Below are 16,189 nucleotides of genomic sequence, written 5' to 3' on the forward strand. Positions count from 1 at the left end.
TGATTCACCCTCAAGTGTGTGGTATAAATACAAGAAAAAAGAAATGCAAGCAGATGAACAAGGGTGCTTTTTCTCCAAAGTGAAAAGCTTAAGCGAAGCAGAATCTGTGTATTTTTCAGGGCAGAAGAAAGTAAGAGAGAGCTATCCCAAAAGGAAGAACAGATGAAAGAGAGACACAGGAGACACAGATTCCAAGAGCAGCTGGAGAGATTGCAGCCTCAGCAGTCAGTTACTGGAAAGCAGCCCATGGCAGAGAAAACCCCTGTTTTGTTCCACATGGTTAGTAGTTCAGTGTAGGACTGTCCCTTTCAGAATGGCTTCCTGGCCAAATGCAAGTGTGATCCTAGAAGCAAAAAAGTAATTTTCATTGCATTATTTAAAATCTGTTTGTTATGGAGCACCACTAGCTGATGAGATCAGCAGGCCTACAGCTCTTCTCTCACGCTAATAATATTTTTCTCACCTTTCCTGTATGGTGAGTGCTCCCCATACAGCTGCCCACCAGGTTTGACATGTTGGGTTATGGCAGGAGTCCTGGCTTGCTGAAGTCAGTGGGCTCAGTGTCATCTACTTCACCGGAGCCAGACTTTCACACGTGATTTTTCATAACTTTTTTTAAAAAGTAAAACATTTTTACTGTCATACTTCTAAAGCAAAGCCTAGGCTGAGTCCTGTCTGGTTGTCTGCCCCTAGCAGCTTTATATTTCAATTTTGTGGGTAGGTTTTGAGGATTGTGGTTTTAGTAATAGGTTTTGCTTTTGGCTGATGTCCTGATTAAGGGAGTATGAAATTATCCTGATTTTTCCCAGAGCCTGAAATATGGCTCAGAGGACAGGCCTGTTTTTCTTCCTCAGAAGATTTGTATATGTAGTCCTAATTCATCCTTGCACTGATTTCACTGAGCACAAGGCCAGCTGAGAAGGTAAGAGGAGATGAGAAACTCCAGAATTTGTCCGTGAGTCCACCGTAATGATTTATTTGGGCTAACAGCAATAACAAAGCTCTTCTGTCAGTACAAAAGTTCAAAGACCTTACAGCCCTAAATTGGGTGATGGACTGTTCAGATTTGTTTGTTTTGTAAGCAATTGACTGCTGTATTTCTGCAGATTGAAAGCTCATTTTTAACACTGGATTAATCACTGATGAGAATTAAAGGACTGACAAACTGACAGCTGAATTTCCCTCTGTCAGCCTGCTCTGGCAAGGACAGTGCACTGCACAGAGCTCTGTTTTGAAGGTTGTAAAGGTTGTGAATCTAGTCTTCAGACTTGCTCCTTACTCAGTCTGCTGGGAGGTACCACCAAATTCCAGTTAGCCCTTATTAAGATGCAGGCACTTACTTGCTCATCAGAAATATACTTGAGCCTTGCTAACTTATTCCTGACAATGCACCAAGTGATTGCTGAATTGTTCCCTATCTTGGTCATTTCCAATATTTGCTGTGCTGAAGCCAATAAAATGAAGGTAACTGCTTGGTAATGTGGTTTCTCTCAAGTACGGCTCGGGGTATATCTACACTGTAGTCTTGCTGTAACTGAATTGCAGTGTAAATATGCCCATTATAGATTTAATGATATTACTGCCAGCTAGTCATGGCAGCATAGAAATTGGCAAAAGCTAACCAGCCTAGGATTTACTCAGCTTCTGATGCCTGTAGAAATAGCTAACTGGTATGTAAACTGACAGCCTGCTTGAGGAAAACCTGCCTGAACTTACGAGGCACTGTTGGTAGAAACAAAATCAGCACAACCCATAACAACTGCGTTCTGTGGGCAACTTTGCTCTTAGTTCTTCTTCAGATATATTAATCATTAAAATTAAGAATGAAAAATGTATCAGCATCATCTATCAAATACAACAGTCATTTATAAGATTACTTGAAATTCATCTTGATAGCAGCATTTTTTCTTTGAATTAGAACAGGTTTTTCTTTTCTTTCTTTTTTCCTTTGCTGCACATAGGAAGACAGAAAAACTAGAATGTTTTGACATTTAAAACTAAGAAGCTGTGATTTGGCAGCTGTGCCTCAGTGAAAATATCTAATATCTATATATAAACATGTATATTCAAAGAACAAGCCACAGTGTTTGACAGAGTAGCACACTTTCAAATTTGTTTTTTTTTAAGTCCTTTGTTTTGGCAATGATAGATGTTCAGATCTGGAACACTTGTCATAGTTTCCAGAATTCCTCTGACCATTTATAATGTACATAAATAATTGAATTGAATAATAATCAGAGGGAAAGTTTAGAAATTCTGCAATTACTGTAGCAGAGGTGCTGGGAAAGAAATGCAAAGGAAATTTAAAAAGCTGCATTAGGGTTACATTAGAGTTCTTGTCTAAAATTTAAAAGCAGTGAAATTCAGATTTAGTGCTGTTGTCTCTTTTTCTTAACCTAGTTCAGTCAAACTCTGTAGGAAGCACTAATATAAATGAGAATCAGGTTTGGGAAGAACACTTTCAAAACACTGTGGGTAACTTAGGAGACTAAGAACTAACTTTCAGAGGTACTTCAGCATCTAAACAAGGGGCTGATATCCAGTGGTATTTTCAAGACATGCAAGTGCCAAGTTCCCCTGGAAATCACTGGGTTCATTCTAAGAATTCTGCCTGTCAAGTCTGTGTCTTTAGGTGTCTGAATACTTTTGCAGTCTGGCCCACCTCTTATCTTTTAAAATGCATGGAAGAACCTGATTTTTTTTTTTATTATTTTCTTTTTCCTGCTCCCCTCCACCACCCAAACTTTCAGTGAAACTTAAGACTGGCATGAGTTGATCTCTTCTGAAAGTGGGCCCCTTAACCACATTTTAACCTTTGGATCTAATTCAGAACTGATTTAAGCATCTACGGTTCTGCTGACAGCCAGCAGAGCGGTGATGTGATCCATGCTGTAAGGTCAGGTTGAATTAATAGTTTAGAGTAACATGCATAGGGTTTGTTTCGGTATTTGAGCAGAGTGTTATTGACAAGGGAGAGAGAAGAAATGCTGCGCAGTATGTAAAACAGTTAAATGGACGATGTAAAATGAAATGGGTTTGATCTGTCATTTCATTCATCATGTGTATTATGATAGAGTAACTTAGTACTAATGTTGATTTCCGTATTACATTCCCACTAGGTGGGATCCAGATAACAGTTGTTACTTTTGCCAGGCTCGTATCTGAGTTTTATGTCAGGGAGCAGCACAAGCTGGTTACTCTATAAGGGAAGACAAGCCAGGAGCTGCAGGTGACAGCAAGGCAGGCAGGGGCAGAGACCTCACCAGCAAGGAGAGCAGTCCCACCTTACCCAAACAAGAAAAGCAGAGCAGGTCCATTGAGGGTAACCAGTTGGCAAGTCTGTGGTAATGAGGCAGGTCCAAGATCAAGGCCAGAAAGTCAAGTCAGGGGCAGGACTGGGTCCAGTGACAGTATGCAAGGCCAGCCAGCAGCCCCCTGATCACCCAGGAAATCTGTAGTGATGAAGCAGGTCTGAGATCAAGCCACAAATCAAATCAGTTAGTTAAGGGCAGGGTTCAGATGAGTGCAGTGAGGCCAGGCAGAGGTATAGCTGCAGTGTAGCTCAGTCAAGGACCAAGGGCCAAGTGTCTCAGCTTAAACGCAGCTTCCAAGCAAAGGGGGAAGGGCCCAGCAGAGGCTTCACACAGCTTGTTTCACAGCAGTTTCATCTAAAGTGACACACTTGAGCTTGTGTCAGAACTGGCCTTGAACACAGGCAGCTAAACCACTGCAGGGGGTGGTGCTCATGGCCCTGTTACTTTACATCCAGCTATGGATTTAATTTAACAGATAGCAACTAGTATTTAGCTTTTATTAAGCTCTTTTATTATTGGGCCAAAATAGGAGTTTTCAGCAGGGCTTCAGTTTGATTCTTTCTCTACCTTTCTTGTTTTATCGTTATATGGCAGAACAAGATAATGTAGTTTGAAAGCTGTTAGGAACCACCTTGTTACCAGTACCTTATAAACACTGTTTTATCTACCTTGTACAGCCAAACTGTTTGGAAAATGAATGTGTTGACTCATACTGAGGCATCTAATTTTTCTTGGCTATGCAATCATTTTGGCTAACCTTGTATTAGTAATTGTATTACCATGATCATCATCTTATTGCAGCTTTGCCTTACAGCTGGCTTACAAAACAAAAATGTTCAGGCATGCGAGTCATTCTAGCTTAACAAATATATTATGTGGATACTTTCTTTTCCATCTTGTAAACATAGACTTTATAACCTTTCTGTCAAAATTGGGAAGTTTATTAATACACTGTTGACTCAGCTCACTGATGTCAGGTAAAATTCTCAACCAAAAGATTTTCTGCTTGCATTCCCACAAAGCTAAAATTAACAATAGACTATGGTCAAAATCTTCCTTGCCCTTTTACGGCCTTATTATCACTTTGATCTGATATCACTTCAATAGGAAAATCCCTGACAAAATGCCTGGGTTGTACTTACCAAGAGTAGTGCTGAAGCATTGTATGTTCAGTTACTGTGACAGCTACCCTGGATTAGCACAGTATGACTGAAAGTAGAGGTTGATTTCCAAAACTTGTAGAAATATTTTTAGTTCAGTTACTGGTACCATATATTTTTTTATGTAGTAAGTGCCTCTATCTGCACAGTTGTCAGTGAAATGCTTTTGATTCTTTACCTGTGCTACTAAAATAGGTGCCTGTGATTTCCATTACTATTGTATGGGTATCTTGATCTTTTTAAGGCAGTAGTGCTGGCATCAACACTGGAAATTGCCTTTTTCTTACATCTTACCTGAGCACAAAGGGTTGCTCAAGGACGTTGACTGTGGGTCCCAGGATCCCAACCCAACAGTTTACCAGCTGGACATACTACTTGGACATCTTACCAACTCCATCATAGAGCTGCTTACATGAATGCACTTAGGTGATGTCCTAAGCAGTATTTTTAAAAAATCTCCATTTTTATTGCTGTGTGGAAAATGCATAAAGGAAAAGAACCATAAGAAAGCGAAATTCATGTCTTGGTAGAAAGAATGTACAAAGGCCTGATCTACCAGTTATGAAAGGAATGTATTTTGTGCTAGTTCTGTACAGAAATGCCAATTTATCTCCAACAAAGTGGTGCAATATACATATTTGGAGAAGTCGAGGAAAACTGTAAAATCTTATTTCAGTTATAATGATCTTGTGACACAGTAACTGAATTTTTCTATAACTGTATTACTCTAAAACTGATCTCGTAAGTATAAATTGCCCTGTGACCAAATGTTTTCATTTACACTGAACCAAAGCAATTGCTACATTTGCAACTGTGTGAATGTAATTGAACCCAGCATTTAGCTCTTGCTATTATTTTACTATAGCTTTAAAAAAAACCATTAATTGTAAAAATTGCAAAATATTTCCTGCACTAAATCTTTTTCTGACATCAGAGCTGAATTTGGCTTGTGCTTCACTCTAGGTCTTCTCACTCTCTTGGACTGACTCTGCAGGGTTGTGGCCAGCAGTGATGTGCCAAACAGCCAGCAGATGGCCCCTGAATTCCTCCCTTTTTTACAGTGAGGTATTTAATGAGTTCCTGAAACAAGATTAAAATCTCTTGTACTTAATGAACCTGCTGCCTCAACTCAAGAAAGGCTTAAAAATAAACTAAGGCAATTAGAGATGTAGTTAAATTTAGCATGCAAAAACAGAAGGCCAAGATTCCTGTTTGTACGACCCGTCCAGCACACAGGATCCAGAATAGCATGGAAGCTCCCAAGAAAAGGTTTTTCTAGCATACGTGACTGTTAGCTGGCACAGAGCCTGTATTTCTGGCCTCCTCTTCATCTTCCCACTTGGTACCAGTGAAAGCAAATGGGGGGGGATTTGCTGGCACAGTACTTTATGCTTAGGTTGAGCTTAGCTAGTTTATGGTTTCCTTGGCTGTAGTCAGCAAGCCAGAGGAGCTGAGGCTGCTGCTGCCTCTGCAATGGCTCAGGATGGCACATATCTATCCTAAGGATTTGCCTTAATAGGCAAAGCAGAGAATCCAGGCTTTAAATGTCTTTGTTATAAACAACATCCTTTACACAGGCAGAATCTGCTTGCTTGCTCTCCATGTTCTCTGAGTAAGAGATGTTATGGAAGTGTGTGCTTTGGCACTCTAAGGGCAAAAAATTAAAGCAAGTCAGGAACTTTACAGACTGATGACTCTTCTCAGTAGTTCTGCTCACAAAGCCAAAGCAGTTAAAAAATTACATACAGTAATCCTGCTTTAATAACCTGTTGTCTGCTTCAGTAGGTTTCTCAGCCAAATTGTATATATGCTCAGAACCAGGAAACTCACCTTCTGTACTGAATGCAACAGGACCACCAAAAAGCCATAGAGAACCTTGCATTTAAACTTCTGCTCGGAGATCCAGTCTGATGGTTTCAGAGGGGCTCCCACCTTTGTCCATTGCACTTTCTATCTATGGAATGAATTGAACAGTCAGGTCTTTACAAAGAAATGACTGCTTTCAGTGCTGTTTCTCTGATTGGAGTTTGAAATGGCCCCAGGAAAATGTGAAATATTTAATCCTTTATATTCCTTGGCATATCTTCGAAGTGATTAAAATGAGTTTAGGCTTATGCTTGAATATACTTATGCATGATCTTGACAGAAGGCAACATTCGTTGCTGTTGCTTAAGGGAAAGGTTAATATAAGTAAAAAGAATATAGTTTCCAGAATTACATGCATGAACTTGCTGCCAGTAGAGGTCCTAAATACTCCTCCATTCACATTAGCAGGATGGTTCAGATTAAACTTGAAGAGAAGAAAATAATGTAAAATGTCCATGGGCTAAATTCTATTTCTCATTTAGAAGAGGGCAGGAGGACAGAAAACCATTTCTGTACCTTTTGTCTCTTCGGGTCTTGCTCTTTGACAGGTCCTGTGTTTTCTGGCAGAAGGAATAGCTACCATAAGTTTGCAATGTGTATGAAGAAGTGCCAGTCACGTTTAATTATATAGGGAAATACTTTCTGCCATGCATGTCTTTCTTGGAATCAGAATTGAATTCACAATTTCTGGCCTTACCTCAGGGCTGTGATCAGTGATGCTATCTGTAGATGAAAGGAGGCTGGATCTGTCCCTCTGTTTTTCGAAGAAGATGTACAGGCTTGTCTGACACAGCCACACTACTGTTAAAGAAGCTGTATAGTTTAAACTGTAATCCTAGTTTTTCTTATGCCTTCTTGTTTAGCATTATGACTTAGGTTGGACTACAGTTCAAAATCTTAACGCACTGGGGGATAAGCTTGGTCACAACTTGTAAACACATTATTACACAAATAATTATGGAAGCATTATTCTTAGTGGCAGGGAATGGAATTCAAGGCTTTATCTGAGATTATAGAGTGGAATTATCCTGCTGTTATTTTTGTTTTAAAAACATAGAGCTCTTCCAGCTATGTGTCAAGCACCTGGAGTTCCCACAAGCTTCAGTGGACATTGTAAGCACCTAGCAGATCTCAGAATCATAAACCCCCCATATTTACTGCCTTGGAGAATTTACAGGTCTGAAGGGTTATCTGCATAGTATTTTGCAGCTGGACGCAAGGTCACAGAGCCTGTATGACAAACTGGACACAATCCATTTCTAAACTGGAAGCTCATAGTTTGAAAAGCAGGCCACTTGAGCTCTGGTAAAACTACCTGACAGAGCAGCTGAGCATAGTTTGCAACCCCCACCCCCCTCTTTTTTTTGGGGGGGGGGGGGATTTCCATAGAGTATCAGGGGAAATACTTGAAAAGATAAATAGATTAAAAACTAGAAAAAATAAGGCTTTACCCAAATTGATAAGTGTATGATGAATCTCCTGGAGTATCAAACTAGAGCCATTTCAACAGTATTTAAAGCCAGCTAGGATCATGTGTCAAATACCAGCCTAGTGTTCAGATGGCTGACGACCAATGCCATGTTTTATCCCATTTCAAAGGGACCATGTACAATTTCCTTCCCTGTTGTGGGTCTGGAAATCGTGGCACATTTTATTTGTGAGGCAGTTTGAAATCGTTTGAAGAACAATGCTATGGATGATATAGATACTACTGTTCAGGTTTTAGAGGACAGGATACTCTTCTGAGTGCAAAGAAAGGGAACAGAGATTAATTTTGAAAGTTTCAAGGTAATCTTACACTGTTCTTCTTTAGAGTGTTTTACAGGCTTTTGATAATTAATCCAGCTAGACAGGGACTAGGATAAAGAAATACTATCCTAACTTCACAGTTTCACAGAGAAATACTCCATTCCAGCACCAGGACTGAGGCACAAGTTCCTGATTCCCAGTCTTGTGCTCACATGAAATGTGTAAGTAATTAAACTTCTTTTTCTTATTTCAGCTGCTTCTCATTAACCAGGAGTATAAGCTCATTAGATGAGGAACTTTTTGTTACATGTGCTCAGAACACCAGCACAATGAGGCTATGAATCCTTCCAATTCTCTCTAAGTGTTACTGTAGTGTAAACACCAATCATGGAAAAGGCACTTCTCATTTTTAATGATTATGTGTCAGAAAGCAAACAAAATCAAACAGGATTCAGTGTTACTTTGATTTAAATTTTAGTGCAATTTTCAGAGTAGTTCTTTGTTCACCTGAGGAGTGGAGCCTTTGTAAGAAAATTTTCCCACTTCTAAAAAATAAATTGTATGTAAAACAGCTGCTTGTTACCAGTTATTTGTGCCAGTTATTTGGATGTTTTTTAGCTGCATTCAGACTTGTTGCTAAATGGCCTCAATTTAGACACTTTTTCTTAAACGTATTTGGGTGAAAATACCCATTTGCAAACGCTTTTGGTTAGTTAACATGCTTTACAACCACATGAATGTTCTGTGTTCTAATGAACATTAGAATTATGTTGGAATTGGTCCTTAGTCATCTGAAAGCTAGGCTGGTATTTGACATCCTCCTAGCTGGCTTTAAATACTAATTAGAATATTCTATGTCCTAATGAAGTAATTCCAGAGCAATTCTATCAAGGAAGTCATCGTTGCTTTACCTATGCTTGCCTATCAATGCTGACTGATAGATATGTTTGTTTCATTCATATAATTCTGGTCTAGTGAACTCAGACTGACTAGAAAGGTATTGTCCAAAAAAGAACATTAGCTGGTTGTGTAAGAGTCTGTAATAGTAATAATGTTTCAGGCCCTGGACAGCAAGAGGTCACGGTAAGACACACCAGCATACATAAGAGAGGCAGCGTGGCAGGGGCACTGCTGTGTACTCACATCAGGAATACTGGCAGGACAAGCAGAAGTGAGCAGGTTAGGACAGGAAGCACAGTCTAGGGTACAAGATTCTTATTCAGGAGAAAATGTCTGATGCTGCAGAGTTGTGTTGTTCACTGCAGATAGCAGAAAAACTGTATGTTGAATTTTGGGCCAAAAATACTTTTGTGCCTGTGTGGTACTGAGTGATCACACAGTATCTATCTGCTGACATATTCTATGGGCCAGATCCTTGACTCTTGCCAGAGGGGTTATGCATATCTTTGATAACACAGATGAGCCATTAACTGTAGTGAAGCAGTTGAGAATTCCCTTAATGCAGGCTAATGCAGAAGTGGGATAGAATAGTGTAACTCACACTACATCACATCTCTCTGTTGTCTTCGTTTGTGTTGGGAGGGATTCTTGAGCCAGAAATGTAACCAATCCTAGCTATCATTAGCTGTCTGCCAGTGTTGTGGTGGCCATACAGCTACTTTAAATTGCACTTGGGGTTGACCGTGCTCAGCTGGCAGCAACATGAAAATGTAAACAAAGTGAATTTTGCTGTCCTCGGTTCCTGTGCTGAGCAGAGCTCAGTTCCTTTCTGTGTGTCACATCTGAACTGCACTCCTATATTCAGTAATTTCTGGTGACGAGCTGACGTTTCTCTTTGACACTTGCCCTCTTTATGCTCCAGCAGAGACACTGTCTAGCTTTAGCACACTCATACTGCCAGAGATTGAAAAGTGGTTTCTTCTGAATCAGGAGAGGTTATATTCTTCATGCCCAAGACTAAGAATAACTGTTCCGAACAAGAAGAAAATTCTCAGGAAAGAATTTTTTTTTTTTTTTTTTAACTTGGATGATATGTAATGCCCTAACTGAATTGGAGAACTACAGAGATCATAGCAAATAATGCTTCCATTGCGCAGCTCTTTGAACTCCTGCAATCTTACTTTGGCAGAGTTATCTGCTTTGGAGGATCATAACTCCTCCATTTTAGCAATGTGAAGCTCAGTTCAGATCAGAAAATTTCAATAACATCTTTCCACCACCATGTTTTTCAGATCCATAACCTCAGCATGTTTGATACTCAGAAAGCCCTTGATGCTATAGAGAGTGAACCTAGTACAAAAATGCATTAACAGAAAGACCATTTACACCATTAACATCAATCGTACTCTCCTTTTTATTATTAAATGTTGCTTTCCTAATTACCGTATGTTCTGCTGGTTGCATGCAGGAAATGCAGATACTTTCCTCATTCTTAACCATTGTTCCCACTTTGCAATGATAAAGTAGTTCTTTGAATGGTTTCAGAGTTTTTTCCACAATTTAACATGGAATTTCAAATAATCTAACAGATGGCTTTGTCATAATTTTTCCTTCCCCACAGAATGAAAATGAACAAACACTTGACATTTCCAATATGTCTTCATCTAATGCAAGAATTTTTAGAAGCCATGAAAGAGTGTTATCTGCTTTGCCTTAGATGGACAGAATTCTTAAATGTGTCCTAATTATCTACTCTCCTACATTAGCAACATGACTGCATGGAAAATAGATGTATAACCACATAATCAACATACTTGCATTTTGTACTGTGAGGTCTGTCTGTAATGAAGCGTGAACATGCAACGCTAGAGCTATTTCAATGTAAGAGTATAGAATTTTCATTAGAGAAATTAGCTAGAGCTGCTAAAGTACCTAGAAATCAGCTCACATTTACAAATGTACAGCAGATGCATCATTTGGCAAAAGATTTCTGCAGTCAGTAATTTGCCATTCATCAGGGATTGCCTCTTAAATCTGTGATCCAAGCTGGGGTGCAGATGACATAGAAGGATAAATTTAGACATGGCTGAAAACAATTATTTTGATTAAGCCTCCAGCCAATGAGAGTAAGAGTCTTCTTATTCCTCCCCTTCCCCCTCACTCACCCCCTCCAGTAAAGGAGGAGGAGATTGTGTGAGTAGAACTTATCTTTATTTTACATGCAGCGAATGTTTTGATTTAGCTCTTGCTGTTGTAGAGTCTATTCAACATAGTTGAGAGTGTTTTTTGATTGAATATGATACCTTGCTTCAGTGCTAGCATCAGTTAGTATTGGAAAAGGTGCTAGAAGGGAAATATCAACGTTTTATTTACCTGCAAAAGAGAGACCATATCGGGGGGGGGGATTAAAAATTGGTTTCTCCCTGACCTATCCTTCCACTGGGAGAAACCCTCAGACTGGGTGAGCTGATTCTGCTGGGCAATACTCACTGCTTTCTTGGGCCTATGTGGTGAAATGAAATTTCTAAATAGCAGTTGGTAGCAACTGCTTTCACTTGCTATCAGCCTTGTACTTAGCTGGATACCAGCAGCAAACTTGTCATCTGGTCCTCTTGGCTCCTGAGGTGCTACTCAGTCATTCTAGCCTCTGACAGTTTTGATAATGTTTCCCAGTCTTAAGGCAACAGAGCTGTTTGTCCAATCTAGTATGCAGGTGTAGTAAAAGCCATACTAAATAGTTTTTAAAAAAAAAATCAAGAAAAGCATCATTTAACCAATTCGAGCTATTTTATTAGAAACAAAATGGCATTAATCTTGGCTGACAAACTTGTGTCCACTAAGCTTTGGCTTACTGTGATCATAAACACCTCTGTTTTTAAAAAAATGGATGTAAAATACCACTTTTTTAATGATTGTATGGATGCCTTCATGTTACAGGTTTTTTTCTTTATGAATAGTAGTTTCCTTTGGGGCTATGCCTCTGTGTGTGTAACTTCAACACTGCTATAGCTGAAGGCTAGAATATATGGGTATCCTTAAGTTGTCTTGCAATTCCTTTTTCCTCTTTTCTTTTTCAGTGAGGATTTGGCAGGAGGTTATTCCTTGGCTGCTTAGTGCTTCTACTTGCACAGCTGTTATGTTAGAGTGGAGAAAGATGGCCAGAACTGGGGGTGGAGGGGTTGGAAAATCAAGCTGAAAGGTTGTAAATGGCAATATTGTAAACTATAATTGCAAAATAAAATAGCAAGCACTTTGGAAATAGGGAATTTTATCTTATTTACTCTATGGTAATCGTTGGCACTTGACTACAATCAGCTGCAAGTCTGTCTGTGATTGACAGCACAATTCTAGCCAGAGCAACCAAAAATAGCCCAGCATTTAAGTAATTTTAGTCTTTTTATAATCTAATACCATCACAAATAAAAGCCCGTGTAACATGTAGGCAAATTGAACTCTCTTCACAGGTAGACTAGGGTAAATTGGGCAATGCTGTGGGAAGGCATACTCAGAAAGCACTGAATATATCTTTCTTCAGCAATTCTTACCCAGAATTAAGTAGGATTAGCTCCTTTTTTTCTTCAATAGCCTCAATATTTCTGAAATTAGTTAAATTCTTCTATGCCTAGATTCTTGTTGGGGCAAGGAGGCTGGCAGAAGGAGGAGAGGGAAGGACCAACATTGATCAAAACCTCACTCGTTCTCAGAAGGAACCTTATTAAGTAAAATTCCTAGCTGATCTTGGTCAAAAAACCTATTGAGCCCTCCCCTGCTGCTAGGCCAAGCAAATATGAAATAGTCAGAAATTTCCTGCTGAAGCATTGGTAGACACTGGTTTAATCTTTAGCTCTTGAGTTACTTCCTGTCATTGATCCCCACACCCTTGTTGAGAGAGGAAGAAAAAAATCATTTCTCCAATATAGGATGTAGAAGAAGGTTGTCTTTTCCTGAAAGTCTCCAAGTTTCTTTTAAGGCTTCTTCCTCAGAGAATTACAACGGTAGGGTCAAAGCCCTGATGAATTCTTTGAGCTCCCCAGGACTACAGTAGCATTAGTAATGTAGATCTGCAGCATCAGAAGCTTTTGCATGACTATTTTTCCTTTATTACTAATTGCAGTTTTCATTTGGTACTTGTAGGCAGAGCTGTGTCTGTGGCAGATATTTTGGTGCCAAAACACTGGATGATGCAATAGCTCTGCTTGTGGTTTTTTATTAGTATATTTTTTTCAAAACTGTTTTAAGGAATTGTCTATTTTGAGGACAGGCAGGGAAGTCAAGCTACAAAAACTTGTCAAGTGGATTAGTCATTAAACACCTTTGTAGGCATTTTAATTCAGAATTGAAGTGGCTTTAATTGGATTTAGCTTACTTTGCTTCCAAAGTAAATTTTGGTAAATCAAATTTAGGTTAATTCAGTGTAAAGGCGTGGGCAGACATCCTCACTAAGGGCTACCTGGAGCAACTGAAAACATTACTGCTTAGCTGCTCTTCAACACCCTCCTGCTCCCATTGTGTTCCTATAGTATTCCACAGCTCAGCTCACAGAAGGGGGTGCTTGCTAGTCTCATACTACAGTAGGTTATTTCAGATTAATTCTGCTCACCTTTATTAGCAGTTTAGTCTGTTGGCTGATTGTGTTGACATGTACAGGAAATGTCATGTTGCACTTTGCTGACTCTGCAGTGGGGAGTTGATGCTCTAACAAGTAGCTTGGAAACCTTAACTCTATAAACAGCTCTGCTTATTTCCAAAATGAATGTGTGTCCATGCCTGTAGAATATATGCACTCAGCATGCCTTGGGGCCGGGGGGGGCTGAGGGTCCTTATTAAAGGATCATGACTGTTGAGGAGCAATACTCTTACGTATACTGGAGAATCTTTGTGATTTTAGGGACTAGCTTCTTAATTTATGAAATAAATGGCAGGGACAGCAAATTGAACATAGATAGGGATAGCAAGCCAGCTAATAATTACAGCTGCAGCTACCGCATCTTTGGAAGAACAAAAGAGATCCCATAAATAATAATTCCACAGTTCAAGCTTGAGGTTGTTTCTTAAAGAATGGGTCTCTTAAAGGAGAGGGAATTTGCATCCTAAATAACCAAGTATCAATACTAAAGTAAAGAAAGGAGATGAGTTCACTTAAATGTAACATCATCTATGAAATGAGGTGTGTTAGATGAAGCAGAAAATAATGAAAGTTTTCACACTTCTATCAGGCTATTTTTGAAGGCATTTCACTGATTTAAAAAAAAAAAGCCAAAACACAGAATCTTAAAGAATACAGAATAAATTCAATCACACTATTTCCAGCTGTGACCATGTAATCTTCCATTCACCAAGCAGTGTTTGACTAAGTGAAGACCCAGGTGACAGCTCTCCAAGAAAAACTGAAGTGCTCAGGAAGGTGTCACTGATATAATGACCTAGCTTTTATGGCTTGTGCTTCATCTTTGATAAATGCTCGCTAGATATTAATTGCCTCTCCTGTGATGGCAATGGATGTGATTCATTCATGACGATGAATACAGTTCCAGTAATCCAAATGACTTCCATTTTTATACGTTTTTTTGACAGGAAGCCTCTTATTTGCCAGATATTGACACATTGCCTAGACCACACAGTATGAAAAATGAAATGCTGCTTATGACCATTTGGCTGTCAAGTTGTGGCCAAGTAGCTACAGATCAGTGCAGTGGGCAGCTGCCTAACATGGTGCTGAGAGCAGCCGACATCTACCAGGCCCTTGTGATGTGGCTTCTCTCTCTGGTGAGTATGTGCAGTGACAATGCACAAAAGAAGGTTCTGCATGATTAAGGCTGTGTTTGGCCCTCCAGTGAATATATAATCATTCTTGGAATCTCCTTCTTCCAACAGCTACAAAACAGTGGTTGAACAAAGGGGAGAAATTATGTTCTAACTCACCTTAAAGTCAGTAAATAAAAGTCTTGCTGAAGTCAGTGGGAGCTGGATTGTGCCTGTAGTTTGTGAAGAACAGGGCACAGAAAGTAAAAAACTGTTGGGCCAGACTTGCAATAGTGAAGGTGACTACTGGAAGTAGAGGGCTAAGTATTGTACTTTGTCCTTGGCAAAAGAAGCAAATGGACACAGGTGCCTATTTCTTACCACTTGTTCTTGTTAAGAGAGATCCTTTCTGATAGTCAAGAGGGCTATAAACAAGTGGTGTGTTTTTTCATCTTAATTGTCTTTTGGATCAGGTATTTTTCTCCTCTAAAGAAACCACCTTTTCCTCACTCTTCCCATTCATCCCATATTAGCCTTTTCCTCTAGGGAAAACAGGCAATGTGTATTTTCCCTCCCCATCCCTCATGTTGGCCTCATTCTTTTCCCTGGTTAAAGACATTGACACACCAATACCAATACATGCGCTCAAGGTAGATTTCACCCTGAGCGGACAGCCTGCACAAGGCTTTTAAATCACTTAAACTCCACTTAAAGAGTATTAATTGTTAATGATGTTCACACTTCCATTAAAACATTGCTAATATTCTTTAATGCTAATTCAGTGCTAATGAAAATTGCCGCTTGAACAGCCCCAGAGTCTGAATCTTCCATTCAGAAACTAGTTAGCTCATGACCAGCTGCAGTGTGAGCTTTCTTCCCTTATGTTACTCCCACTTAGAAAACCTGAGCTCTGACTTGTAGCAGATTCTCCAAGCCTGAAAGGATATCTCAGCTTCCAGGGCTCACTGTCACTCTACTAAGACTGTAGGGTCAAATGTTGTGATGACTTTGTGTCCAAGAGAACCTGGGGTAAAATCCACCAACTGATTTCACACAGGTTCTCAAACAGCTGTTGGATAGCAGTGAAAAGGTCTGCATTTCTTTAATTAAACGAAGTGGAAAGATGGAGGCATTTTTAGACCAAATTCTCATCTGGTCATAATCTCTGTAATTCCACTGATTCACTGGCTTCCTGGCTTGTGTATGTCAGCGTATCTTTATTGATTTCATTGAAGATATGCTGATTTCTACCAGTTGAGACCGTGATCCTCCAGATGCAAGCATTCCCCAGTGGCAGAGCTGCTACAGAATTTCCCGTGTGAAACCAGTGTTCAAAGCAGTCAAGGACTTGGTAGTGCTATTTTGAGTGATACAGCTGACCTATGCAACAGTTTGAAAATCCACTCAGGCCCTGTGTTGAGAACGTATTTCTAAAGGCATTTATCTCACTGTAAATAG

At 39.6% G+C, this 16,189-nt stretch overlaps 1 protein-coding gene across 6 annotated transcripts in view; it reads left to right on the forward strand.

The window, feature by feature from the left end:
• DNAAF8 (dynein axonemal assembly factor 8) overlaps positions 1–16,189 on the forward strand; it is a 96,551-nt gene that overhangs the window by 16,245 nt on the left and 64,117 nt on the right. For all 6 annotated transcript variants that reach the window (XR_008232844.1, XM_052772981.1, XM_052772984.1 and 3 more), the window contains 2 exons: positions 120–279; positions 14,564–14,755. Coding sequence is in view for 5 of the 6 variants with exons in the window: in XM_052772981.1 (XP_052628941.1) it covers positions 120–279; positions 14,564–14,755 (352 nt within the window). In the remaining variant the exon portion in view is untranslated. The remainder of the gene's footprint in view (positions 1–119; positions 280–14,563; positions 14,756–16,189) is intronic.

This window comes from Harpia harpyja, chromosome 21, assembly GCF_026419915.1.
Source record: "Harpia harpyja isolate bHarHar1 chromosome 21, bHarHar1 primary haplotype, whole genome shotgun sequence".
NCBI lineage: Eukaryota > Metazoa > Chordata > Aves > Accipitriformes > Accipitridae > Harpia > Harpia harpyja.